The following is a 27,484-nucleotide window of genomic DNA, read 5'->3' on the forward strand; positions in this document are numbered from 1 at the left end:
TGTAAAATTTAAAGCTCCCCTTTAACACAGCTGATTTAAGAAACTTAAACTTTTTTTCTTCCAATGGGACCTTGGTGTAACATTTGAAAAGAGGTTATTTAAGCTTTTGTTTAGTTTCCGTTCCACATATTAACCTTATTTAACTGTTTCCATTGCATGTTGTCCTCTTTGTGCTCCAGTCATTTCCCTCTCTGCCTGTGTGAGCTGGTGAAGATGGTGAAGCCAGACATCCACACTCTGGCCCACCACCTGAAGCAGGAGCGGCTGTATGTGGCATCTGAGAAGCAGCTGATCCAGAGGCTCAACAGTGATGTGTTGAAGACGGCTGAGAAGCTGTACCGTGCCGCATGGATCGCCAAGCAGCAGAGGATCAACCTCGATCGTCTCATTCTCACCAGGTCAGACCTCCCATTATGAATAGCCATCAAGGGAATAGTTCAATTTTTGGGAAACATGCTTATTTGCTTTCTTTTCGAAAGCAAGATGAGAAGATGGATTTGAATGCATTTAGAACAGAGCAGGAGCCAGGAGGCGATTAGCCTGGCTTTGCATAAAGATTGGAGTCAGCGGGCCAGCCTGGCACTCTCCATGTTTAAAATATATGTCTGCCAGAACCTCTGAAACTCACAAAACTTGTTTGTCTAATCGATACCTAAACAGTAATGTAAAAATGACAACTTGTGGTTTACATGATAGTAGTAATGAAACAACTCTGTTCTACAGTGTGGAGGCCTCTCCGGCTGAATGCTGCCAACATGCCAAAATGTTGGAAGACACACAGTTTGTCGACGGCTACAAGACTTTGGGCTTCCAGGAGACGATCTATGGCGAGTTCTTGGCCAGGTTGAGGGAGAACCCAAGACTGGTGGCATCCTGTCTGGTGGCAGGAGAGAGGCTGAGCCAGGAGCACACCCAGGGGGTCATCCACGCAGTCTTCACCTCACTTTATGGCAACTGTATCATGCAGGAGGATGAGAGCTACCTGCTACAGGTCAGGGGCCCTACCTGTCTCTGGTGTTACACATTGGAAAACAATATAATAGCCTCTCAGTAAGATGAGCTGTTTCTATCTGCTTCAACTTTCTTTCTTGCCAACTCCCAGGTGTTGCGATATCTGATAGAGTTCGAGCTGAAGGAGAGCGACAACCCCCGCCGTCTTCTGCGACGGGGAACCTGTGCCTTCAGCATCCTTTTCAAGCTCTTCTCCGAGGGCCTGTACTCAGCCAAGCTCTTCCTCACTGCCACCCTCCATGAACCCATTATGCAGCTGCTGGTGGAAGATGAAGACCACCTGGAGACCGACCCAGCCAAGGTGACGGAGCGCCTCACTCCGGCCCAGCAGGAACGCTTCGGAGAGAAGGGCTCTGAGGGCTACAAACAAAGGGTGCAGGCAGCTGTGGAGGCCAATGAAGCCAAACTGGTGGCTCTGGTCAACAAGTTTATTGGTTACCTGAAGCAGAACACCTACTGCTTTCCCCACAGCCTGCGCTGGATTGTGTCGCAGATGTACAAGACTTTGTCATGTGTGGAGCGTCTTGAGGTGGGCGAGGTGCGTACCATGTGTACAGACCTGCTGCTGACCTGCTTCATCTGCCCAGCTATAGTTAACCCAGAACAGTACGGTATTATCTCAGACGCCCCCATCAATGAAGTGGCCCGCTTCAATCTAATGCAGGTCAGTGGCACCGCCGGTATTCTACATCATACATGCGTGAATCATTTACATTTACATTTATTCATTTAGCTGACGCTTTTATTACAATTGCTATACATGTCAGAGGTCACACGCCTCTGGAGCAACTAGGGGTTAAGTGTCTTGCTCAGGGACACAATGGTGAATGGGTCACAGTGGGGGATTGAACCCGGGTCTCTCACACCAAAGGCATAGTCTTATCCAGTCTTATTGCGCCATCACCACCAGAATCATTCTACAGTATAGACTGATAATGCATTTTTTTTGTTACACAGGTGGGGCAGCTTTTGCAGCAGTTGGCCATGGCTGATGATGATGCAGACCCAAGGAGAAAAAGCAGTTTGTCCAAATTTGATAAGGTGTGTGAACCATTGTGATGATTTTTTAGTTCCAGCAACATATTTCTCCTTACTATACTAAATTACCTTTCTTTGTCCCTGTCTGAAGAGTTGTGTGGCTGCCTTTCTGGATGTGGTGATTGGAGGAAGAGCAGTTGAGACCCCACCCATGTCCTCAATGAACCTTCTCGAAGGCCTCAGTAGGACTGCGGTCTATATTTCACATCATCAGCTGCTCGTGCTGGTAGGCTCTTTGGCGATTGGTATCAAAGTGTAATATTAGTGCTAATATAAACAAGTTTGAGTTATTATGTGCCACCACCCTTTTACAGGGTAGACCACAAGAACAATACTCTAAAACTGCCATGCTTGAATCTTAGGTATTTCCCACAGACAAGATGCTTTGATAAGATTTTGGAGCACCTTGCCTCATACATTTGTATATTTCCTTGAACATCTGTGCAGTCTATTGCCTGCAGCATAGTTTGTTGAGCAAATATCCTGTTACTGCAAATGTCCTCCATGGTACGCAATCATAATTCCAGTTGGTAAAATATTTTTTAAACGTGTTTTTCTTGCCAACATTGCTAGCAGCTCGTTGTCTTCCTCCATTAATAAATTCTAATTCATCCTTACTAACATCAACTGGGACTGCTTATTCTACCTTCTTTTTCTTTGAAGAGATGTAGAATATTGTTGTTCATATAAATATTAAGATATGCTCTGCAGAGAGGACTCATACAGTGCACAGTAAGTTTAGGCTGTACAGTGTAATATCATTTATTTAGGTTAATTTGTAGAGACGAAAAGAAAATGATGTTGACTGTTATGCTAAAACGATTAATCGATTAGTTGACTATTAAATTAATCTGTGACTATTTTGATAATCGATTACACTTATTCATTTAGCTGACGCTTTTATCCAAAGCAACTTACAGTTGCTATAGAGGTCTTGCTCAGGGACACAGTGGTGGATGTGTCACAGTGGGAAGTTGAACCTCGGTCTCACACCCAAGGAATGGGTCTTATCCACTGCTCCATCACCACCCCCCACTCACTTCACAACTATTTTGAATGTAAGACAAAAAAATTCAAACAAAAACAGTCGTTATACATTACCAAAAAAATGTTGTGGTGGGAATTCATAAAAGTATGGTGTTACTTAAAGGCAACAAGTTTCCATTACCTAATTATGAAATAAAGTACATTAAACAATTTTATTGCATTTATTTATTTTTTCCATTTTCTGTGGAGAGAGATGATGGAGGTGAACTACTTGAGAAAGGCTGCTAAAAAAGGGATTCAACATGACCTCCAGAAAATGAATACACTGCTTGGTTTCCTTGGGGCCTGGCTCTTTTTTAAAGTATTGCGTCATAATTGAGGATGTATTATGAGTAAAAGGCCAAAAATAGGTATTTTACCTAGAAGCAACACTGTACCATAGGGGATAATTGTCTTGTTGTATGTGTCTGGTTTAATGTGTCATCATTATTTACCTTAACTTATAGTCACAAGTAAATTACAAGCAGGTACATCACGACTTAGTTCACAATTAAAAAAGGGAACTACACTGTGAGACTGCTAATAGCAGTATATGAAAGCTTTAATAATAGATGTGACAAACACTGTTAAGTAATTTGTCAAGATGACCTTACATCGATAGTTACAGAGTAGATTATATGCATATGGTAATACAGTATGTATCAATACATAATGATTGATACACATACATACCAAGTGCCTTTTGGTTTATTTGTGAATGAAAGCTTGTGTTTGGCTTTCGTGTTGATTCTTTCCCTCCCTTCATTGCGAAATACCTTTTGTCAGTGAAATCTAATAACGTGACGTGTAATCCCACATTTTGTACCAGCGACCATTCAGACTCACAGAGAACAGTACTTTGGCAAGTGCAGACTTGTCATCTCATGCCCTTTCCTGAGAAAGCTGTTAACTTCCAAGTAGACTTGGGCGGTATGTATATTTTAGAACCCAATGACTCTTCGTGGGCTGAACGGAGGTGATCTTTGTCCGTGTTGGTTGGCTCACCTTTATCATCGGGACTAAACCCAATATGCTCCAAAACAGGGGCAGAGGCATTTTTCTTTTACATTAGAACTCTTAACGTTATTGCCATCAAGTAGCTTTTTTGTGAGAATAGTGAGCGGCAGGTGAATGCAGCGGAGCATGGGAAACGGTGAGCAGTGAAGTTGTCAGTTTAGCTGTGCAGGTTACAGTTTGTCAGCTGTAGTTTTGAAACTTTCTAAATACCCTGGTATACCATAATACCTTGATACCGCCCAAGGAGTGATTCATTGTGATGGTATTAAGAATAATGTCTTCCACCTCCTGCATAGGTGGACTTTGTGCGGAGTGTGATGGCAGGGGACCACCTTCGGGAGGAGGAACACATGGCTCTGGAGACCCTGCTTGCCAACGTGCCCCAGTCTCGAACTGTGAAGAGCAACAGTCTGGAGCTCACTCCTTCCAACACCCCCCAGCTTTCCCCAGCTACCACGCCTGCCAACAAGAAGAACAGGCTCCCCATAGGTACTTACCTCCACAGCATCACAGCCTCCATCTTCCTACTGCCACTCAGGGTTTTTGGAATACATGTATTTGTATTTGTGTGCTTGATATGATGCAACGTCTTTTAATTTCCTTATGTGAGAAGCATATTTTGCTTCATAGGAGTTTCACAATTTGAAACAAGAACTGGAAGATGGAAGTGAAATATTTTGTCTAATGAGAAGCAGAATAAACAAGTAAGAGTCGAGTGGTGAAGGCTAGTGAAAGGCCCGTGTTTTATAGGAAGCTAATGAGCTTCTTCTCAGCTTGTTATAAGGATAATTAGCATGGCCTGGATTGAGGCTCAATTACAGAAATGACAACCAATTAAATTACCAAATATAAATGAACTCATTTTAATTGGAATGGATGGAAAAGATGCATAGACTACCTTCATTAGCATTCTCAAGACAAATGATGCTGTAGCAACACCCCCTTAATTAGAAATGAACCACTTGTGCTTGCTCCTCTGAAATACGATGTTTATACACACAATCTTGACTTGACAGTTGAAATACTTTACAGTTCTGAGATGTACTCTGTATTCTTTCTCCAACTCCCCACCTTGTCCTTCTCCTTTCCTCCTGTGCTGCCAATGAATGACCAGGACAACACTTAGCTGCTATAACATCCTGGGACCCCACGACCACTACACTGTCCGCTCACATTCCATTAGTAACCCCTTTTGGTGGGTAGCCAGTAGCCTGTCAGTCGTGTTAGAGCTGGAGAAAACTTAACCCATGTATCTGTCGTTTCCTCCAGTTACGTGTCCATGCTCCTAGCTGCTCAGTAACCTCCTTGCCTCGCCACTGTTACTTACAGTAGCACTGCTATTGTTCATGTGCTCTCATCATGCTTGCTTTGGCTTGCACAGTGCTTTGGCTCATTATTAGAGTTAAGAAGTTTTTCTACTCATTTTGTTTTTTCCTTTTTGCTTCCTCATTCAGCGGATTATGGCTTTTCATTACCAGGTAGGGTGGGAAAAAAATATCTATCTTCCACCTTTCCTCGTTCTGGTCTGCCTGACTGACTTGTGTTGAAATTGAATTTCCTCTACAGGGATAAATAAAGAAACATCTTATCTTAAATAAAGGAGACACTAGTGCAATTACTACCCACAAAGATGGTGATTCTGTGATTGCGTGGTTGTGTTTTTTAATAGCACGTATGGCATCATCTCTGAGAGTGAGAGCAAAACTATTATATTGGCTCTTCTTGTTTGTGTATTATTTGGATGTATATGGTTTCAGTTTCAGTTCTCTTAAAAAATTTTCCAACTGAGATAATGTCGGTCTAGAAAAATGTGTAATATAACCAGCATCCTTTTCATATTCTTTAAATAGTTAACTCCCTCATTCATGCTTTGATGCAGTTGAGAAGGAAACACAATCCAGAGTGTGATGTGGCCACGTGTCTTGATTGTATTTATGTTACTCTCTTGAGATAATTGGTGAAAACCAGGCAGGCACAGTACCTGTACTTAGTTGTTCTTTTCAATTTATTAATGATGGAGCTCAAGAATCAATGCAATACAGCCAGAAAAACAGTGTATCAGACCCATCTTTAGAGTTGTATGAACGTATTGTGCTGCTTAAGAGTTTCATTATGTCAGGCCTGCCATTTGGATCCCAGACATGTAGAGGAAGCAGCTCAGTTTGTATTTCAGCTGAGTGCCATGTTTCAGTTACACCAGAAGCTGTCAGCAGTGAACTTAAATCTTATTTCATGTTAATATATTTTAGTGTACAATGTTTTATATGTTTTTCACACTAGCGTAGCTAAAATAACTTTGTTCAAATAATATTGCAGAAAGTGTCTTTTGTTCTCTAGTCGCACTGTGAGCAAAGCTGTCAATGTGCTTTTGTGTGTTTTCAGCTTAACCATGGGAATATCATTTTGTGATTTCAAAAATGTTCATGCTAAAAGAAAGCTCAGCCTTTAATTATTGTTAACTAACTACTGTCTAACACCTAGAACCGAAAGAGAAACTCGTCTTTAATGTCACACCAGTTTACAGCTACATAATGAACGAATGGGGAAAATGCTCAAAAAATTTTGACTTTTTATGACTCATCACTCATTTAGAAGTGAAAATGTTATTAGCCGCAAAAGTAATTCTCATTTCTCACAAATAGCATTTACAGCAATGCATTGGTGTGACATACCAGATGAGAGTCTTAGTTCTCTAGTTTCAAGCTTTGGCCGTTGCTTGGTGAAACATGAATACCTGAATGTATTGCCCAAATCCATTTAACATATATTGTTTTTTTAGTGCCCTCTGAATGTTACAATCAATAAATAACAATGATTTCCCTACTAATTCCCTCCAAACTGCTAACCACCAGCAGCTGCTCGTAGCCGCAGCCGTACCAACATAGCCCAGGAGGGGGAGGCAGAGGCCAGCTCCCAAGAATCCCTGCAGGAGCTGATGCCAGAGGAGGTGCTGGTTATTTCACTCGGAACTGGTCCCCAGACTATCCCTGGGATGATGTCAGAGAATGAGGTAATGTGATTTGAATTAATGTGCTCATTTGCAGGAGAGATGATAATGCGATACATTCAATGTCATATTTCTTCCTGTCATTACAGGGGAATAAGACTTCTTAGAGTCAGTGTCATGCATTTTGTAATGCTTCGTGTGTGCTTGCAATGTTATGCAATTGATAATAAACCTTGTAAAACTAACTCCCTGATCCTGATTACTACCACCATCTTTGGTTGTTTTAATACCTCCTGGCAAGAATGTCTCATGGCAAAGCAAGTTTGCAACCAAACATAAGTGATATTTTTGTTATGTTTGCCCTCCCTCTCTCCACTGCACTCTAGGTTTTGAACCTGCAGATGGCTGATGGGACCCAGGGGGATGGCCATGCTGATGATACTAAGCTGCATGGTAAACCAGACAAAACCTTGCGGTTCTCCCTCTGCAGTGACAACTTGGAAGGCATCTCAGAGGGTCAGTCTGCAGTCTGATGCTAAAACATAACAAAAATATGAATTGCTGCTATTGCTAAATGCTTGTTCGTTTATATTTTCACAGTAATATTAAAAACTTGTAAAGTGGTTTTGGTTTGGGGGAAGCTCATCATTGTGATTGTCCGTCTTCTTTTTTCTTCTTCTTTTTTATCTTTGTCAGTTATTTGGACAAAAACAAACAAGTAAAAGAGAGAAAAATTTACATAATTAATCTAAGACATGACCGCTGTCTGTCCCATTATCTTGTGTCTGTTGTAACTTATAAGGTTTTTCCTCAGGTCCATCGAATCGTTCCAACTCTGTGTCATCTCTGGACCTGGAGGGAGAGTCCGTTTCTGAGCTGGGAGCCGGACCATCCGGCAGCAACGGGGTTGAGGCTCTACAGCTTTTGGAGCACGAACAGGGTATGTGTGTGTATTTCTGAATTTTGCCAAAAAGTTGAAGAGTTGGAAGCATAAATATATATTTTTCAGATACAGCAATTTTGTAAACACATGAAAGATGACAAATGAAAGATATTCAGACTAACACTGTGTGTCTCCTTCAGCCACCACTCAGGACAACCTGGATGACAAACTGCGCAAGTTTGAGATCAGAGACATGATGGGTCTGACAGATGATCGGGACATCTCTGAGACAGTCAGCGAAACCTGGAGCACTGATGTGCTTGGCAGTGACTTTGACCCCAACATGGATGAAGATCGGCTGCAGGAGATAGCAGGTGGGACACGGCTTAGTTAGCTGTATTTGTAAATGCTGCACATGAGGACTGCTGATTTAGTATAGTAAGGGAAATGTCATCACCTTGTGGTATGTGGGTGAAATAGCATCAAAAAGCAGGTCTTCAGTTCAGCTAAGGTCCTATGAAGAAATGCACCACATGATATATGGCACTGCTTATACACATGCACGGCCCTTGTTGTTTGATCATGATAGTTGTTTAAAAAATCCTTTGAATTGCATTTTAACATTTAAGTAATCAGAATTATAGGTCAGTGTGTAGGCCAGTCTTTCTAGTTGTTTTTCTGGGAACAAGGTTGAATACAGTAATATGTGTTTGGGTTAAGGTAGATGTATGAAATTTGTCTTTTTGTTTTCTAAATTTACTGTCAGTATTTGTGCTTTTGCAATTTAAGTAAGAAACACTAACAGTTGGTAATATTCATCTTTTGAGTCACAGTTTTAAGGATGAAGCAACAATGATAGATTTCACAATTTGTATCTGTTTTTCATTCTACTGCCACTGACTCTTAGATTTGACTGAATATGCAATTATCTTCCAATTGAGAGAATACACCAGTGAATTAGATGCATTTGATGAAAATATAAAAATTACTCTAGGTGTAAAACAAGTTATTTTCTGCATGTCTCTAGAAGCATACCCTGAAGTTAGCTGGTATTATCACAGTGGCAATACTTAACAATAGTACATGCACAATTATGATATGTTGATATGTAAGATAAACATCAGTAGATAGTGGACGGCAACTTCAGCCTCTGCACTCTGTTAAGCCAAAACTATGATGGTAAGACACAGGCTGTGCAGATAACAGGTTCCTCTAATGTGAAACCAGCTGTAGAAAGATTATTTAGGTCTTTGTGTTTTTCAGACCCCCGTCTTCCTGTCTCCTCTGCTTCAGTCTTTTTCGTCACAGCCTTCCCCTTGCCCATCTCTCTCTCTATCCCTCTCTCTCTGACATTCACTCTGTCCCTGCAGTCTTATTGACCTTGGTTCCTTCTCATTTGCATCCACCATTTTTCATTCTTCGGAATATGGCGTTGGGGGACTTTTCCATCATTAAGTGAATTTACAGCGATTTCCTTATGTGTTTTCTCCAAGGGACTGGGTTATGAGATGCACATTAAATATCCATTAATACCTCATTATCCCACTGATAAGATTACCATGATAATGAGGCAGAAATTCTAATTGTTTCACTTCTTGTTGTGCCACTCATTTAATCATCCACCTGAAAGACAAGTACTCTGCGCCCCTACCTTGAAGACTGTAAACACGGACAGCGGGATAGAGCTCTCCCACCGCCAATGAGAGCCCTGCCCCCGCCAACATCAGCACACGTTGTTGCCTGTGTGCTGGCATGCGTGCGTGCTCATGCCGTGCGTGTGCCATGAAGTGGAAGCATGACATACCAGGAGGCACCGCTACCACAGGTCGACTTTTTGGTCTTGAGCCTTGGCCACTGACTCCCACTCACACCTGCTAGCTCGTTTCCCCCTCCTCCGCATTCTTCCGCCTTGTTAAGCCACGGCTTCTCAAATGGAGATGGAGGGACACTGTGCTGAGGACTTTGTGGGGGGGTGCGTGAAGCGTTAATTTGGTTGTGAGTAATGCTAGGCTTAATCAACAGCTCAAAGTCATGGCCCTGGAGGCCAGGGCAGGGTGAGAAATTACCATTAACCTCTAACCTTTGGCGCAGTGGTATATGTGCCTGTGGGTCCCAGCATGAAATGCATGTGACCTCCAACTCTCTGTGTCTCTGTATGCAAAGCTCACCCTCTCTGAAGCCCCGTCCACACAACATTCAGAGAGGGTTTATCTATTATTTTTGCTTATCTCAGGCCTTTACAGTGTTTGTTTAAAAGTCAGACCCCGAGCCATACTGTAAAAGCAATGGAACAGTTTTTAATTAACATTTAACATGTGAAATAAGTACATTCAGTATCACATAGTGCAGAAATTACTCGCTAAATTGAGTATCAGTATGGATCAGTCATTTCAGTCAGTCAAAAATGCCAAACGTTTGCTGGTTCTAGCTCTCGTGAGGATTTGTTACTTTTCTCTATTTTATGTCATTGTAAATTAAAACTCTTTGAGTTTTGAATTTGAAGATTTCCCTTTGGGCTCTCAGTACTTGAAATAGACATTTCTTACTATTTTTAAAAAATCATTTTATATACTAAATGATTAAATTTGTAATTGAAAAAATTTTTATCAAAGGCATAATTTCTGTTAGTGGCATTCTCAAGTTCACATATTGCTCATATTTAAGATCTGAATAATTTATTAGAACTAATGACAGAATATGAATCAACACCAGTACCTTAATAACGCAAGGCTTGCTAAAGTACGAAAAGGTGCCTTCAAGTTGACTTTGCGACTGTAGAGGTGACTTTTTGCTGGTCCGCCACTTTTCCACACCAAAAAAAGCTGGTTTGTGCTGTGGCTGTGAGGTTAACTCTTTGTCTTTCTCTCGCTCTCTGTGCTCTCAGGGGCAGCTGCGGAGAATATGCTCGGCAGCCTGCTGTGTCTTCCGGGTTCAGGTTCAGTACTGCTGGACCCCTACGGCTCCACCATCTCAGAGACCACAAGCGAGGCCTGGAGCGTGGAGGTCCTTCCCAGTGACTCAGGTAGGGCTCCAGATTCATTCTGTTGTTGTAGACACCCTTTGACTGTTGTTTTGCTTTTGTTATCGTCTTGATTCTAGCACTACATCTCCATGACAGCCTCAGATGTGTGTATGCTTGCACATGTGTCTATGCATGCATATTTATGTTGGATCATTATAGTGGGGGGTGGGACACCAGGTGCAGTTGCATGGCATTCCATACCAAAAATGTGTGTGTGCATCTGTCATCATATTTGTGTGCACTTGCCTGTCTTTCAGGGCAGATCTGCGTGTGCCAGTAAAAGGCAGCTCAGGGTTTCCTTAGAGGGGCCACCAGGTGTGTTTGCACCTGTGGTGGAGCAGTGGGGAGGGAAGCACAAGGACAGCAGCTGTCCTCAGTCAGTTTACATGGTGTCAGTTTTTTATCTGGCTAGACTTAACGTTGCGTTGCTCTGAAACTGGTGTTTACATCTTCCATTGTTATAACAATTATCACACAGGGCATCAACTTACACCTGTTGTGCTAATCCAAATGTGAATACAATCATATAAATCATAGATTTTCTTTGTCTGTTCCTGCAAATTGAACATACAGTCCAAACCTTTTATTAATGAGAGATTATGTGCTTAACTCCCCCTTTTGAAAACCAGTGTTTTGTGAAAATCAGTAGAGTGTTTTATTAACAGCGCAAGTGTTTCTTTGGAAAGCCTGGGCCTTATGTTAATTGAAGTAGTACACCACTTCAATATGTGCAGTGCAGAAATGACATGCATGAGTGTCTTGATTGCTTTTTGTTCCGTTTGCTGCCCCTGTTCTGCTCGGTAATAACACGATCGGCGGCTTGCTTGGAGTACAGCGCTTGTTTCATGGCTAGGCAGCAGAAAACTACACTCTGAAGAGCACTTCACCAACACATTATTACTAACGAGCATGCAAATGAGTACTGCTGTTAGTATGGAGCCTCTGGGTTCGACCCAACAGCTCCATTGGGTAGCCAAAGAATTGGCCGTACTAACTTTATGGTTTGGTTTGGCAGTTATAAGACATGATAATGTATGCTTTGTTTGATTTCATGCATATGTGCACACTTGGTTTCCCAATAATCGTAACAGAGGGGGGTGGAGAGAGAGAGAATGACCATCATCGCTAGTAAACTACCACGAGTACTGTGGATTACGAGTTTCTTTGAAATGGTACTTTGTACATACTTCAAGTGAGAAAAGGATCCATTCTTGTTTGTTTTTTTTTCTAAAGAGAAGATTTTTATGTATATTTGCAGAAGCTCCGGACCTGAAACAGGAGGAGCGTCTGCAGGAGCTGGAGAGCTGCTCAGGGGTTGGCAGTACTTCAGATGACACCGAGGTCAGAGAGGTCAGCTCGAGACCCAGCACACCGGGTCTCAGTGTTGTCTCAGGTATAAAACTAATTAACTTCTTCCCCCACCTCCTCTCCCTATCATCTACTTTCTCTCAGAAAAATCTGTTCTATTTCTTTATTTTGATCCTGTAGTCTCTTTTTGTCTTCTATAGGAAGAAAAAAAGTTTTGTTGGACCTGCATTGTTAAATTGTGGTTAAATGAACTCACAAAAACTGCTTCACAAAAACCTGTTTCTCAACCTCCTCGATTCTGTGTAGAGATGTCACGTTCCTGGGAAGTAAAGACTGTAAACCAGTCTAGTGAGGTCATTGTGAGTTTCCCTGTATGACGCAGGTTATTGCTGTTTGCCTTTTCCATGGGCTGAGGTGGACACGCTATGTTGACATGCATGAAGTAGTATCCTAGATTAAGAAGCCGGCTGCGATGTTCCTGGCTCAGCTCACAGGAAAACGTCCCACGAGATCTGGCCGATGGATAGTCTGCATCTGATGATCGCTCTTATCTGTGTCTTTCCCCAAACCCATGGGAGCTTACGCTTCCAATTTAGAGATCCCAGTGGGTTCCCATCTGAGAGAGACCATGCAGTATAGTCCGAAGAGAAAAATATCCTCTTTTGTTTGAGAGACATTCAACATGCAGGTTCTGTTTTTTGACTGCTGCCAAGCCAGCGTTTGTTACTGGATTGATTTGCTTTTGTCCTGAATGTCAACACTGTGGTGTTGTCTTTTTTTCCTGCGACAGGTATCAGTGCAACCTCAGAAGACATCCCCAACAAGATCGAGGACCTGCGGTCAGAGTGCAGCTCAGATTTCGGAGGGAAGGACTCCGTGACCAGTCCAGATGGGGAGGAGTCAGGCCATGGTAGGAGAGTGTCACATCCCCGCTAGGCTAGCTAAGCCATCAGTCTAGTGTCTATCTGGTCTAAACAGCATCAGCCACAGCTATCAGTCCCTGTCACTTTCACAGCTGCCACCAAGCTAAATCACTGTCTTACTTCTGTTAAATAAAGTTATAGTGTAGAGTTAAATATTCTTTGTTAGCCTTACTGGGAAATCACATTTGGAAGCCGTGTGAGCAATGTGCATTTGTGAATCAGCGGTTAATTTAGCAAATGTTCTTAATTGTCTGGTGTTCTCTTGTGTTTCTACAGGAGCACACCATCCGACATCTCCACCCTCACAAACTGATTCCTTACTGGCCATGTTCGATCCCCTCTCCTCCGGTGAAGGTAATTGGCACTCCCAGAATGCTCTACAGCCAATCAGAGCCAGAAATGAGTATCATTAAATCCCTACCCTAATGTTGCGGGCTCACAGAACAGCTTGAGCTCTGTGAAATGAACCAAAACAGCGCCTGTGCCCCCTCACATAAACCTTACCCCAATTACTAGACATATTATAAGTGCAAGTGAAATGTCACTTCATTTGGCCCATTTAGTATACCAAATTATTCTTAGCGGTCTTTGTTCCTGTGAATTGTTTGTAGTGCAGGCGGAAATTGTGGGAGAGAGGAAATGGTTGTGGCTGTGTCTGTGGCAAGGTGAAGGGATGACAGGTTGAGAGACCTCACCCCGGGCTCTTTGGCACTGTCCCCTTGTCCCACTGTGCTCATGGCATGAAGCTGCCAATGGAAGCTTTTCAGGAGAGAGAATGTACCCTTGGAACAGGTGGCCTACCTTTACCTAAGGCTCATCTCCCACTAATATCTCTCTTTAGCACTCTCCCCCACTTTTGAGTTTTTTTTACCACTGGTTTTAAAATGTTTAGCAACTACCTTTTTAAAACAAGTGAGATTTGGGGTACAGGGCAACACAACATCGTTTACTAATTCCATGAGTATATTCAAGTCTTTAAAAACAATTAAACACAAATATCTACTTAAGGAAAAAAGCATTTGTGCAGTGAGCTAGTAAGAAAGTAACTTAATGATTAGAGAAAACTGCATTTACAAGGTTCACAGGGATGTTTAAATATTATGTGTTTTTCAACTTACCATCCATTTTCGTTTCTTATTACCTCAGGCTCCACCACTGGAACAATAGTGAGGCCTAAAGTACACTACGCCAGGCCCCCTCACCCTCCCCCGGATCCTCCCATCCCTGAAGCCAGTGCCCTGGGGCCGGAGACGCGCCACTCTCTCTTCACACCCCACTGCCTGGCTCAGGCTGAGCTGGAGCACACCAAGCAGCGCCACTCCTTCCCTGACAGGCTAGTCCGTAGCCGCAGCTCTGACATTGTGTGCCCAGGCCGCCGGCCCACAAGTGACCCCGGCCTTAACCGGCGGGTAGCAGTTGAAGAGCGCGACCCTACCGGGGCTTTCGCCATAGGACCGTCCTCGTCCCCCAGCAAGGACTCCTTGAAAGGAGAGGTAACTAGCTACAGTGTGCTTAGTTATTACCGGTTTATGTTTTTTACTAATGCTGCTGAGGAACAGCTTGAAAATAAATAAATGGTTTCTTTTGTAGCGAGCTCCAGCTGTTGTGGATAATAATCTCTCTGTGTATCTTGGTAATCTACATCCACAGGCTGAGGACCGGAAAGACAGTGATGATGAGAAGTCTGATCGCAACAGACCATGGTGGAAGAAACGTTTTGTGTCAGCCATTCCCAAAGGTAAGGGTTCCCAACACCTTTTAAGCTCGCCCTCTTTTCTAAACTGAAAAATGAACTTTAATACATTTAAAGGTAATCTGTTTGACTGCAGCGCTCCTTTATTTATTTTTTGTTGTGGAAAAAAAGTTCTCTTAATCACAGCTGACAGGAAATATCACACTTTAAAGAGCAGAGCGAAAACCAATTTATAATGTGCGAAAAGAATGATGATCCATGTTGTCCACTCCATTGCTGACGCTTCAGTTGGAAAATCATGTTTCTTGTTGTTTGAAGTTACTCCAGAGACGTGTCCAGTCCTTTTTCTCTCACATCTCACTGGCTGCAGATTTATATAGACTTTTCAAAGCTAATCAGTCATCAGAGGAGCTTCAGCTGTGTAGATTGTATGGCTGTAGCCCTCCCAGCAGTGCTGTCAGCCACCGGCTAATGGTCATTAGATAGACCTTTCTGTCATCAGCACTGATAGATGACACATCTCTTGTTGCAGTTCTAATCTACAAGCATCTCTCATACATCTGTCTGGGAAATAATGAGCTCTGCCCACACAGAATGACTGCTTATTACTCTTTGAGATAATGATGTTTCTTAAGTAAACATTAAATTGATATTCATAAAATGGAAGACAGTAAGCACATGGAAAAGCAGAGAGCTGTGAAGCCTAAACCACCAGTCCCCCGTCCAAATCTCTATAGAGTCCATTGTGTTTGTCCTGTTGCTCTGCATGGTGACGCACAGTCAGTTGTCTAGCAGAGCGGCAGCCTGTGTGTGAAAGGCCAACCCTGTCTGTTGTGTTCCTCACAGTGCTGTATTGGACGGCTGAGAGTGATGTCCCAGGTAATGCTTTCATGCTGTCATCTTTGAGCTAGCTTCACTGCTGGAGCCAGTGGCTGCGTGCCCATGCTGCTTTGTAGATGACGCCTTAGAGCTGTAGAGCTGTGAAGTGACATGGTGTTGCCTGAGTTCCTACGTAAACACTCCTCATTCATGCATCTGTTTTACCAGTCTTTGTTTTTTTTCCTTTTTTTTTTGCTACAGTATGTTACCATTTTACAGTATGGAGAATACAGAATATCAATGTAGATACTCCACCTAATGTCCACTGAATCCGCGTGGCGTTACGGCTCTGTCACAGTTGCCAGAGCTAATTGCTGCCATTCTAGTCAATGCTTGTGAGTGCAGCAGCAGTGCGGCCCAGAAGCGGCGCTCCGCAGAGAATAGGTAGCAGGTCTGTTTTTGACGGAAGCCGCATCAAGCAGCACAGAGCAGATCGAACCAGGCAGGAAGTCAGACACAGAACGGCAGAGAGAATCCGGTCAATTTTCAAAATAAAACACCCTGAGGAGACTCCCGATTGTTAAACAACAATAAACCTCCACAAAAAAGAAATAATTTAACTACATAGGCTACTTAATCATAGTAGTTGCACAAAAATCAAACACCAATGACCAAATCAACAAAATCCAAACATGTCAGCAAAATCAGGCAGGCAAAGTGCTCTGATTCTGAAATGCTCCTTGTGGAATATGTTGCCTGCAGACGACGGAACGAATCGGGGTCATAGAGAGCTTTGAAGAAGGTAGTACATGCACAAAAATTACAAATTAGTAACGAGTCAATAGCGTGGGGCAGGGTGCACGCTCCGCTGCTGAACCACTTCTGAGATGGTTTCAGTGGAGGCCGGGCTATGGACGGATCAAAACCGTGGCGCAGCCGTAACGCTTTGTAGCTGGAGTCAGTGGACTTCAGGAGTAATGTTTCCTCTGTGTCATCAAACTGCAGACTTTGTGTCTCTCTTGTTTGTCCTGTTTGCACCTTCGTGTTAATAGGATAAGCATCAGTAGACTTATTTAAATCTATATTGAATGGACTTTTTAAAATGAGATACAGTGGACCTTTGTGATATTCTAGTATGAACTAATGGTTTAAATCACCATTTCAATCTTCTTTTGCTTCTTTCTCAGTAATATTCTACACTAGACTTTTTTATTTTTGGTATTATATGACACCATACATCCTACACTGAGATTATTTGTCTCAGTACAAACCATGGAAAAAAAAATAAAAAATGCCAAAGATTTACCAAAGTGGCTGTCAACAGGTGACTCATGTGCAGCTTGTCATCCAGTGATAGTGAAAGAGGTGTCAGTCCACTAATCATCTCTCCTCTACAGCTCCGATAGCAGCATTTCGGAAAAGAGACAAGCAGGAGAAAGACGACGTTACCCAGGAGCGTATCCCACAAGGTCTGTCCTGGTTTGGTTTAATTACACTACTAATTGCCTGAATGAGGGATCAACGTGATATTATGGTGGGTTTAACTGTAATGCATCTTCTGTGTCGTGGATTTATCAGACGACCCATTGCCCAGACATAGCTCTCAAGCACAGGCAGCTGAAGACATCCTGGACAAGTACAGGAACATCAAAAGGACCAGCCCGAGCGATGGGGCCACGGGTGGAGCTTCTTACGATGGTACAGGAGGTCAGGAAAAAACACTCATTGTAAACATGGCTCTCACACACACTTGCAGTAGATAAATGGAGTAATGGTGCCTTGTGTATGTTGACAGATCTTTGTGTTGAGGACAACGTGCATGACTCTCCTAGAGAAGACACTCTGCAGAATATTTCTACAGATGATCTCCCAGACTCAGCCAGCCAGACGGCGCAGCAGCATGACTCCAAGTTCTCTTTCAGGTCAGAAATTCACAATCCTGCAGAAACCCACAACACTCAATTTAAAAAAAAAAAAAAAAAAAAAAAAATTCACTCAACACTTTCCAGTTTTCTTAGCAGATATGCTTAACCACTGCTGTTAATTAGATATTGTTTTTGTCTTTCAGTGATGCAAAGAAGAAGTTGAGGTTGGCGTTGTGTTCTGCAGACTCTGTGGCTCTGCCCATCATGGCTCCTGCAACCACACGAAATGGACTGCCTGACCATATGGACTCTGAAGGTAGTCAGTCCTTCTATGCTCATTCTCTCCTATATTAGTGTTTGAGTGCACAGAAGCCTGCTCTTTCACTTGATCTACACTTAGCCATTGTTAGAGCTCATTTTGCTTTCTTTTTTCTGAAAAGAGGGACCATTTTATGTCATTTTGCTATCCTCCTTTTTGTGTATTTTATTTTATTTTTTAAGGAGAACGAGTAGTACAGCATTAATGCTGCATGCATACAGTTGGGACTGCTTTAGGACTCCCTTAGTGACAAATAACTGATGATAACATACAAACTGATCATGAATTAATTAAAAAACATGTTTAGAATTAGAGTGTGTATTCATTTTGAGCTGTACTTTACGCTACCACTAGACTTAAGGTATCTTTGTCACAACTCTCCATGGGGAGCAGGGTACAAGCCCTTAATGTTGGCAAGCATCCAATCTGCTGAGTGTATCCTTAAGCAAGACACCAAATCTGTACCACCTTCACCTTCTGACTCGCCTTCCAAGGTTTGGGGCAAGGTTGACAGAGTGGGGGATGTTAGAGGAGAATTCCCATATGGTGCCATCATACACATTAAAAATACTCGCTTTACCACATAGATTAATATCAGAATATCAGAAAGATGCACTTTTTCTGCTCAAATTAAAGATGGACATCTTAAGATGTCCATAACAGCAAATCTGCATGCTACCACCTTTATATCTTGAAGCAGGGCAAAAGCAGGCAGAATTAAATGACATCCTCTGAAATGGTCAACAGTTAAAAACCATAATAGTCCAACTTTGTGCCCATCTGTCACATTGTCACGGGGAAGCAGCATGTTGACCAGATTACAGAAACCAGCCGTCCTCTTTGTTAGCGGAGAGCAGTGTTGTGTAATGCTGTCTCCCTATCGTCCTCTCTCTCAGAGAATGAGATTGTCTGCTTCCTGAAGGTCCAGCTAGCAGAGGCCATCAACCTTCAGGATAAGAACCAGATGGCCCAGATCCAGGAGACAACACGTTGTGTCAGCCGCTTTGACATACGCACCAGCAGGAAGCTGCTGGCTGCCATTGCGGAGGATTACAGGTAACTGTGGAGGCCTGGAGAGACGATGCAAGCTCACTTAGGGTACCCCCACGGGTCTTTCATTTTGTTATCTTTTCTTTGCTCAATGCATAATGTTGTTTTAAGCTTGCCGGTACAGTGGCAATAATAGAATACGATACTTTTTTGTCTTTCCTGTAGAAAGCGGGCACCATACATAGCTTATCTAACCAGGTGTCGTCAGGGCCTGCAGACCTCTCAGGCCCATCTGGAGAGGCTCCTCCAGAGGGTGCTCAGAGACAAGGAGGTGGCTAACCGCTACTTCACTACTGTATGTGTGAGGCTCCTCCTTGAACATATGGAGTCCAAGATGCTTGACTTCATTAAAGGTATCTCTACATTTTCACATTCAGTGCAACTTAACCCTAGCTGGGCAGTCTGACTTGTTTGTTCTTCAGCTGGCCTTTTCTCCACAGTACAGATAATCCTTATCTTCCTGACATCCTATTTTTGGCATATTATACATAATTTACAATATTTTTCCCAATGTCACTCCTCAAACACAACAAGACACAAAATGGGTGGCGGTGATTCTTACAAGATAAACTGTTTTTAATTTAAAGGCAGTCCATCCCCAAACTGTTACCACACAGATATGAAGGGATGTTCTACCCTTTTAAAGTTTGACAATTTATGCCAGCCTTTATGAAATTACAGACCTAGTAGTATAGATGTTACTGTCCTTTTTATATTACACGTTAGAATTTATTTCTAATTATTTGTAATGCCTGTAAGTCTATACACAACATCACTTCCAAGCTCAACTTGACTTAACAATTATCATATTGTTGCCCAGTAGAGGCTGGAGCTATGTCCTGTGCTGGTTGTTTCATCTGTTGTTTCTCTGCTCCCTTCCAGCGTTCCAGGGGTGCACAGCAGCGGATGACAAGACGGCAGCAGTGGAGGATTTTCTGCGCTACTTGTACGGTGCCATGGCCCGTGATGCCATTTGGCAGTATGCTAGCGAGGACCAGCTGCAGGATGCCCAGATGGCCATCGAGCGCAGTGTTATGAACCGCATCTTCAAACTGGCCTTTTACCCCAACCAGGATGGAGATATTCTAAGAGACCAGTGAGTTGCTGATGTGACACCAGTGTTTCTTGAGGCAGTATTTTATTTCAGTTATTTTATGAAGATTTAAAACCAAGGAACTATGGGGGCAAAAAACACAATGGTCTGAAGTAATATCTGAAAGATTTACCCCAACAATTGTCTGCATGTCTGCTTCCAAATATACTGCTTCACATTTATATTGACGTGTTATTAGAAAAGCTGCATTGTTGGATTGGGCAGAAGTTGTACTCTCTCTTTTGTCACACTATGTTGTGTTTTCTCACACAGGCTTTTCCATGAACATATCCAGCGGCTGTCAAAAGTTGTGACAGCCAATCATAAAGCTCTTCAAGTCCCAGAGGTATGGCATTTTTTTCACTCCCATGCATTAATGGAGAAGGAAGAGACTTATTGATGCAAGTAGCCTCAAAAGGTGCTTCACATTGTTTGAATTCTTTAACTTTTCTGGTTGCAGGTTTACCTAAAGGAGGCCCCGTGGCCTTCAGCACAGTCTGAGATCAGAACCATCAATGCATACAAGACGCCACGAGACAAAGTCCAGTGTATACTGCGCATGTGTTCCACGATCATGAACCTCCTCAGCCTGGCCAATGAAGACTCCGTCCCTGGAGCTGATGACTTTGTCCCTGTGCTTGTCTTTGTCCTCATAAGGGTAAGTCTGTTCTTGCGTAAGTCTTCCACACTTTGTTGATACCACAGTCAGGACTAAGCTGTATTTTTAAACAAACGTTTTATAAATGAAGACTAAGAATAATCATCAGAAATTTCCCCCCAAATGACTATACTGTAACTGCAAGGCACCATGATGACTTCTATCTGCTAACTTGTGTCGATATATTTTGCATATTTACATATTTATGATTGTAATCTATACGACGTTGCGTGAGGTTCTTTCAGCGGCTAATGTGGGCCCATCCCCACATCTCCTCCCCTCCAGGCAAACCCGCCCTGCCTGCTGTCCACCGTTCAGTACATCAATAATTTCTATGCCAGCCGGCTGAGTGGGGAGGAGTGCTATTGGTGGATGCAGTTCACCGCGGCGCTGGAATTCATTAAGACCATCGACGATCGCAAGTGAAGCAGAACAGCCACCTGTATGGGCAGACTGCGGGGGAAGGAGCTGGGAGACTGGGAGACTTCCCAACCAACTGCTCCCTCTGCACAGCTTACAAAACCTGGCCCTCAGCCTGCTCTTTATTTGTATAACTTGTACATAGCCAGAGACGTTGGAAGATTACAAAAATATATATTACTGTAGGTATGTGGACAAATCCAGGTTTTAGCCATGGTGAAAAAAAACGGCCTTTGGGGAAAAATTGGCAAGATGTTAACTTTGAACCTGATTTGGATTTTTCCTTATCTTTTTGTCTCTTCGGTAATGTTTCACTTTCGAGGTCTGTATTAGGAATTGTATATATATATATACACGCAATTATTAATGTGATATTAAATCAACCTAAAAGATAATCCTATATAAAGGGACCAGACTTCCTTGATGTTATCACTGATTCCCCACCCACCCCACTAGAGTGAGAGGGAAGTGCTTCCAATTAAATTACAATATAATGTTAATTAAATGCATTGTAACATGGGGAGTTATAGTGCGTGATAGTTACTGATGGGATATAGTGACTCTTAACACTGAAATGAATTCACAAAAAACATACTACTCATAAGGTTAGTGTATCAAACAGGAAGGCAGCTTATTTCATGAATACTTCATCTTATTCCCAATAAATAAAAAGTGCATCAGTGAGAATTTGGAAATAAGGGCCCACATATTTATATGAAATAAAATGTATTTATTTCTGTAATTCTATTTAATACTTTGTTTATCTCATTAAAAAAAAAAAGTGTATATCATGCCCATTCAAGATGTCTGAGGCAAGTGGTGGTGTTAAAATAAACTTGTTAGAAAGGCACCTTAGAGATGAGTAGCCCTTAAGTCAGGATGCCGGGCGATTATGATACAGGGTCGACTCATGCACAGAATGGTGGCATTTATGGAAATATGAAAAATAGTGCCTTCGATGTGGGGCGCTCTGTACAGGTAGTGTTTTGTTTTGTTTTTTAATGTCCTTTTAAACTTTTTTTTTTTTTTTAACCCAGTGTAGGCATTATCCCCACCCTCCCCCCTCCTACACACACACACAGACACACACACAGACACACACACACACACACTCTCAAATGGGCCAACCACATCTCACTGAGAAACCTTTGTCCAGCCCTTGCTGAAGGAACATGAGCATCACTGATTGTCATGGCTCAGTCCCTTTAATGCACTCGAGTTTGAACAAATATCCTCTTTTGGTATTCTAGATCCTACCTCAGAGTTGAAACCAATGAGCCTGATATCAGTCTGCATACTGTAACTGTCCTGCATTGGTTGACAACAGAGTACTGGATCATCTTTGCACTGGTAAAACAGAAAAACAGTGAGGGAAAGGTAGGAAAAGTTGGATATTGAGCTGCTGTGATGCTTTTTGTCATCACATAACACTTAATTAACACAAGCCTTTGTTAGCGAACAAAGACATTTTAGTTTCTAATCTTATACCTGAGATGCCACAAGTGTCCGCATGGGCCGACTAGTGAACCTATTGGATATTAGCTCTCTACCTCCTCATAAGTTCAAGAAAGGGACTCGTGTTTATGTGCACTTATATTTCTTCCCCCCCAATTTGGCGTGCTGTGATATCCCAGAGTCATTGTATCTTTCCAGTTATATTACAAGCATGTCTTTAATTATCCAGAAATGACTAAAACTCCTCTTCTCTTGAAATCCTCTGCTTCATTTTTGTGGACAGGCGTGTATTCTACTTTTCAATAATCCATTTCTTTTCATGGTAAATGACCTGACAGCACAATCCACGGTAGGATAGAAGAGCAAATAATCAACACTATTGACTTGTTACTGACTTGCAGTTTATGCTAAAGTGGTTGGTGTTGTACGTGAGTGTGGTTTTTATCTAGTGAGTGTGTGTGAGATGATTGTGTGATTGCTTGACCCTCTGCCTCCTCTTGCATGAAGTCATTGGATGGTCTGTACATTCTCAATCATGATAAACAGTAGAATAGGATTAGTATCTGCCACAGGCCAGTAATTGAACCTGCAAGAGGATGCAAAGCTTCTCTTTGTGTCCGTGATACTTGCATATCAGAACTCGATGATTTATTTTGCACAAAACGGATGTGTTTTTCTGAACAAATTGACAGGGAGCAGTGCATTTTGAAATGTCATTACTTCTGGCCTTTACAGTCATTTAACATAAACATATTGTGATGAAAATAATATTTGAGTAGCTAAGTAAAGAACCTGACTGTTACTCATTCAAGCTGATGCACATCCACATTTATGGGCAACGTCAAAATGCATTTTTATATCCGTCGACAGTAGCACATGCACCGGATTTGTATGTGTCTGTGCAGTATACTTCCTTGCCGAGTCTGCGTAATCAATTTGATGAGAAACCATGCACTGGAAAATCAAGTTGCAGGTTGCATCTATACTAATTAAGTTTATTTGATGTCACTTTAATTGGAAATACATACTCCACAAATCTGATGAAATTATTTGGACCTGGCTTATGTTTCCTCAGATAGCCGGTTGCAGCAGCTACAGACAACCCCAGTGAAGTACTGACCAAAACCAAAATGCCACATTAGTAACACAAAAATACATATGACTGTGATAGCAGCTGCAATTTTAGCTCTGATTGTATGCAAACCACTGGGCAGTGGTGTCAAGTAAACAGACTACATAGTTGGTCTGTTCTTCAAAGCTTTACTGCTCTGCTCCCTGTGCAATTGAGTTGAAAGGATGAGCAGAGGAGGGGAAAAAAAAGTGTTTCACATCTTACATCTAATTTTACATTTAATTGTAAGCTTGCACAATTATGACATGCGGGAAAAGCCGGTTTGTCTTTACTGTGATTAATGCATTATGTAATTCTTTAAAAACAATAAAAGAAGCAGACGTTTTTTTCTTTTCCCCCTCCTATACTTCTTCTGTGGCTCTTGCGGCACATTATGCATTTCCACTGCAGGAGAGGAGAATGTCGAAACATACTGTACACACGCAATATGTGTTCCGTTATTCTGCGGCTGCTTGGACAGTTGTAGGTATATCTGGCCGACAGTTCACACAATAGAAGAGGTGGTGGGGAAATTTATGCATGGAATATAATTGTTAGTGGGGGCAGTGGAGCAGCATCATCCAATCTAGCAGCCACAAATAGCAACCTCTCAGCAAACATTTCATTACTGCTGACAAGTGTACGGCGGATTGTAATTGGAGATATCCCCTCATCTAAAAGCCCTCCTTACTTCACCGATTGCCTTCTCTAATACTCATCTTTCTTTCATCATAAACTTCTTCGTGGGGTTCTTTGTGTCCCCTGATGATATCTTGCAATTGTTAATTTAAATTCAAATTTTGGTGTGTGAAGTTTAATTAGTTGCATAAGCCAATGGCTGCATAAGCCAGTGGCTGCATAGGCCAGATTTGGAGATTGGATCTTTTGACTATGTGGCACTTAGCTGATTTGAGATATAAGGAGGATTGGTTTTGTTTTGCATTATGCTGCTCCACATACTGTTGTTATTATTGGCTAAAACCCTCTTCAGTGGTGAACTATAGACGATGTGAGGTTGTGTAGATATCAGAAACATGAGTTTTTGGTATCAGAACAGTGGAGTTTGTTTTACAGGTGATGGCAGATGGATCAAGTGAAGAGGAAGAAGAGTGTATTATTGGACTCATCTGAGTTTTTATGTTGATGTCAATCTGTTGCTTGAAGACATGAACAGGCCTGAGGTCTCACCCAGATGGCTGTGGAATGACAGATGATCAGTCCAGCGGGGCTCGTGCATGACTTCACACTTCCTGGTTGTAGGGGAGCAGTGGAGTAGAGAGAATAAAATAATGCACAACAGGATGAATAAAATTCTCTCCTGTAACATTACCGGGAATATCTCAATAATTTGGCTTGATTTCAAGGATTCGGTATTTTTAAAGCTGGGATCCAGGTGTTTCCATAACACCGTGCAGCTGCAGGAAGAACAACAAACATGCGTAGGCTACTGTTCTCGTCGGTGACTGTACATGATCTCCACTGTACAACTGTATGCTTCACCCTTGGTGTCCTGCAGATGGCAGACGCGCCATTCCCGACGACGGTCTGCCGGTCTGATCTGAGAGCGGCTCAGACAAAGAACACCACGGGGCACGACTACTTGACATTTAAAACCAGCGGGATTCGCTGTCTGGAACTGGATCTGTGTATTGTAGATTTCCGTAACCCCCTCACCACCCACCCCCATTATTATTAATGTTATTCTTATTCCTATTATCATCTTTTAGAGTTATTACTTAACTCATAACAATGGTCCTCATGGCATTTGGGGCACGGTGTGAAAAGTGTTTCCGAAAATAAAAAAACAAGTGCATTATCGTGCATGGTACAGATCCATATAGGCTACATATCTCCTTGGACTAATCTGCAGGTGGCGGCGGGAAATCTTCACTAAGGACAGAATAAACAACACAAGGCAGCAGCACGTCGATTAAATTAAATGTGGTGGGGGACGGCGATGGAGGAGGGAGGGGTGGGGGTGGGGGGGTCCAAATGAACAAAAATGTCAAATACACATATTAAAACTTAAATGAAATAGCCGCAAGGATGCAGGCAGAGGAGGAGATTAAAACTCAAAGGGATACCAAGTTTCTGCCCTGAGGTAGTGATACTGTAAGAGATGCAAATAGTAAAAGTGAGCAACATTCTCTGTAATAATTTCAGTTTAAACTACAAAGACTATGAAAAGGAGAGCTGTGTCTTGTAACAGAACAGAATAGGCTGTGGTTCATTATGGTTGCTATAGAGTCAATATTAAACCATGGAAATGCAGTAAATGCTAACCCATATCATCATTCCAAAGGACATCCATGTGGACTATTTCATCCCTTTGCACTTTTACTGTGGCATTAAAGCTACTGGGTTTAGGCTAGTCTAAAATAGTAGACATAGGAATAAACGACATTCCCCATGTTTTCCTTTATAGATCACCACAAAGGATATCAATTAGGCAAAGTGTCAGTTCCAATGGTGCTTCTGAGACTACTGCTCCTTTCCTCATATTGTGCTTATATCATTAGAAAAAGAACTATTTTCACATGCACGGCTAATCACCTATGCGAGAAAGAGTGGGTGGTGACATCAAATTGAACCGTGGAAATGGAACAGGAATTAGATGCACTTAGCCATCACATGTTAATGGCAGCAATCAACAGCCAATTACCCAGCGTACTTGAGTACCTTGACAAGTGCAGGTGTACCCTACAACTAACACAGGCCCCTTTCATGCATTTCCATAAATTCGACAGTAAACTCCCTCTCTGATTGAGCGTGCATGTTTCATTGAGGTTGCAATTAAGCACTATTGTTAGGGAAGTGTCAAGTGTGGATCGTAAGGAAAGAAATTCCTTAAGGGCAACAATAACATATATTTTACCTGGATGCATGTGAATAAAGATGTTATATGTTTTTATTAAAACAACCATTGTTGTTAAAGCCCAGAGAAATGTTAATATTGCTTATACATGTTTTGCTGATTAGAACATTTCTAAATCAATATTCAGATATGTGTTGGCAGGCAGCATTTTTTTTTTTGTTCCACTGGACAGTGCAGTGGTGTCACTGCCTGGCACAGATCTCATTGTGAACACGATCTAGGCTGAAGATCTGCTGCTGATGCTGATGATCTCTGTCACTGGGGTGGATTTCAGGGCTCAGCTCCGACTGCTGCCCTGACAAGTCAAGGAACACACACACACACACACACACATGCATGCATGCATTAGATGAACACATCAGCCCTGCACACACTGTGAGGCCAGCATCCTGATATGACCCACTTTGATTATTCTGTCCTTAAGCAACAGGTGATGGGCTTCCCCCGGATGTCATCTGTGTCGTTGGCCTCTGTTCAGAGACAGCATTCAGGACCCAGGGAGAGCTGGCTGGCAACATGCCCGATCTACAAGTGAGCTGTCCTATCATTGACATCAAGTAAGCTGAAGATGTCATGTCTTCATCTTGTGAGAGTTCAATCCCCCTTTCAGGATGGATCAAGCTCTCTGTCGCTGGAGAGAGGCTGTGCAGAGAAGTGTAGCGGGTCATACAGTGCTTCCTCCTGGGAATGTCTAGAAATAACCCTTGGGATACAAACATGCGTAATAAAGGCGACTTTATTGGTGATCATGAAGCAATAAATTGCACCAATATGTGTGTGCACTCTGTACAGCACTAGATTTTAAATGTACAAATACATCCCCTGATCGAGAGTCAGTGTGCTTTTTCTGCATGTCCAGGTAGAGAAGTGTGTTTTGTACGAGCCCTGCATGGCCCGGTGTTCAGGCTACAGTCCATCTGGTGGACAGCACTGTAAGCTGCAGCAGTGGCA

The 27,484-nt window shown here is 42.4% G+C and overlaps 1 protein-coding gene across 7 annotated transcripts in view; it reads left to right on the top strand.

Annotated features, from left to right (window-relative positions):
• Positions 1–24,013, top strand: part of gapvd1 (GTPase activating protein and VPS9 domains 1) — a 29,809-nt gene extending 5,796 nt beyond the window's left edge. The window contains exons 2-28 of one of the 7 annotated variants that reach the window (XM_038702701.1): positions 180–398; positions 724–991; positions 1,103–1,675; positions 1,969–2,052; positions 2,141–2,275; positions 4,389–4,581; positions 5,207–5,287; positions 6,945–7,102; positions 7,426–7,555; positions 7,854–7,979; positions 8,123–8,296; positions 10,807–10,944; positions 12,203–12,337; positions 13,043–13,162; positions 13,452–13,529; positions 14,322–14,668; positions 14,826–14,913; positions 17,085–17,156; positions 17,266–17,394; positions 17,483–17,609; positions 17,756–17,868; positions 18,768–18,927; positions 19,087–19,274; positions 19,804–20,017; positions 20,288–20,360; positions 20,475–20,672; positions 20,958–21,098. In XM_038702701.1, coding sequence (XP_038558629.1) covers positions 214–398; positions 724–991; positions 1,103–1,675; positions 1,969–2,052; positions 2,141–2,275; positions 4,389–4,581; positions 5,207–5,287; positions 6,945–7,102; positions 7,426–7,555; positions 7,854–7,979; positions 8,123–8,296; positions 10,807–10,944; positions 12,203–12,337; positions 13,043–13,162; positions 13,452–13,529; positions 14,322–14,668; positions 14,826–14,913; positions 17,085–17,156; positions 17,266–17,394; positions 17,483–17,609; positions 17,756–17,868; positions 18,768–18,927; positions 19,087–19,274; positions 19,804–20,017; positions 20,288–20,360; positions 20,475–20,672; positions 20,958–21,098 — 4,428 coding nt within the window. In that variant the 5' untranslated portion in view covers positions 180–213. Of the gene's footprint in view, positions 1–179; positions 399–723; positions 992–1,102; positions 1,676–1,968; positions 2,053–2,140; positions 2,276–4,388; positions 4,582–5,206; positions 5,288–5,546; positions 5,571–6,944; positions 7,103–7,425; positions 7,556–7,853; positions 7,980–8,122; positions 8,297–10,806; positions 10,945–12,202; positions 12,338–13,042; positions 13,163–13,451; positions 13,530–14,321; positions 14,669–14,825; positions 14,914–17,084; positions 17,157–17,265; positions 17,395–17,482; positions 17,610–17,755; positions 17,869–18,767; positions 18,928–19,086; positions 19,275–19,803; positions 20,018–20,287; positions 20,361–20,474; positions 20,673–20,957 lie in introns of those variants that run through there. The other 6 variants (XM_038702703.1, XM_038702704.1, XM_038702705.1 and 3 more) reach the window with 6 other exon arrangements.
• Positions 24,014–27,484: the final 3,471 nt, after the last annotated feature.

Source organism: Micropterus salmoides, unplaced genomic scaffold (genome assembly GCF_014851395.1).
Source record: "Micropterus salmoides isolate LMB-PRFRI ecotype aquatic unplaced genomic scaffold, ASM1485139v1 Ms_hic_scaffold_7, whole genome shotgun sequence".
Classification (NCBI taxonomy): domain Eukaryota; kingdom Metazoa; phylum Chordata; class Actinopteri; order Centrarchiformes; family Centrarchidae; genus Micropterus; species Micropterus salmoides.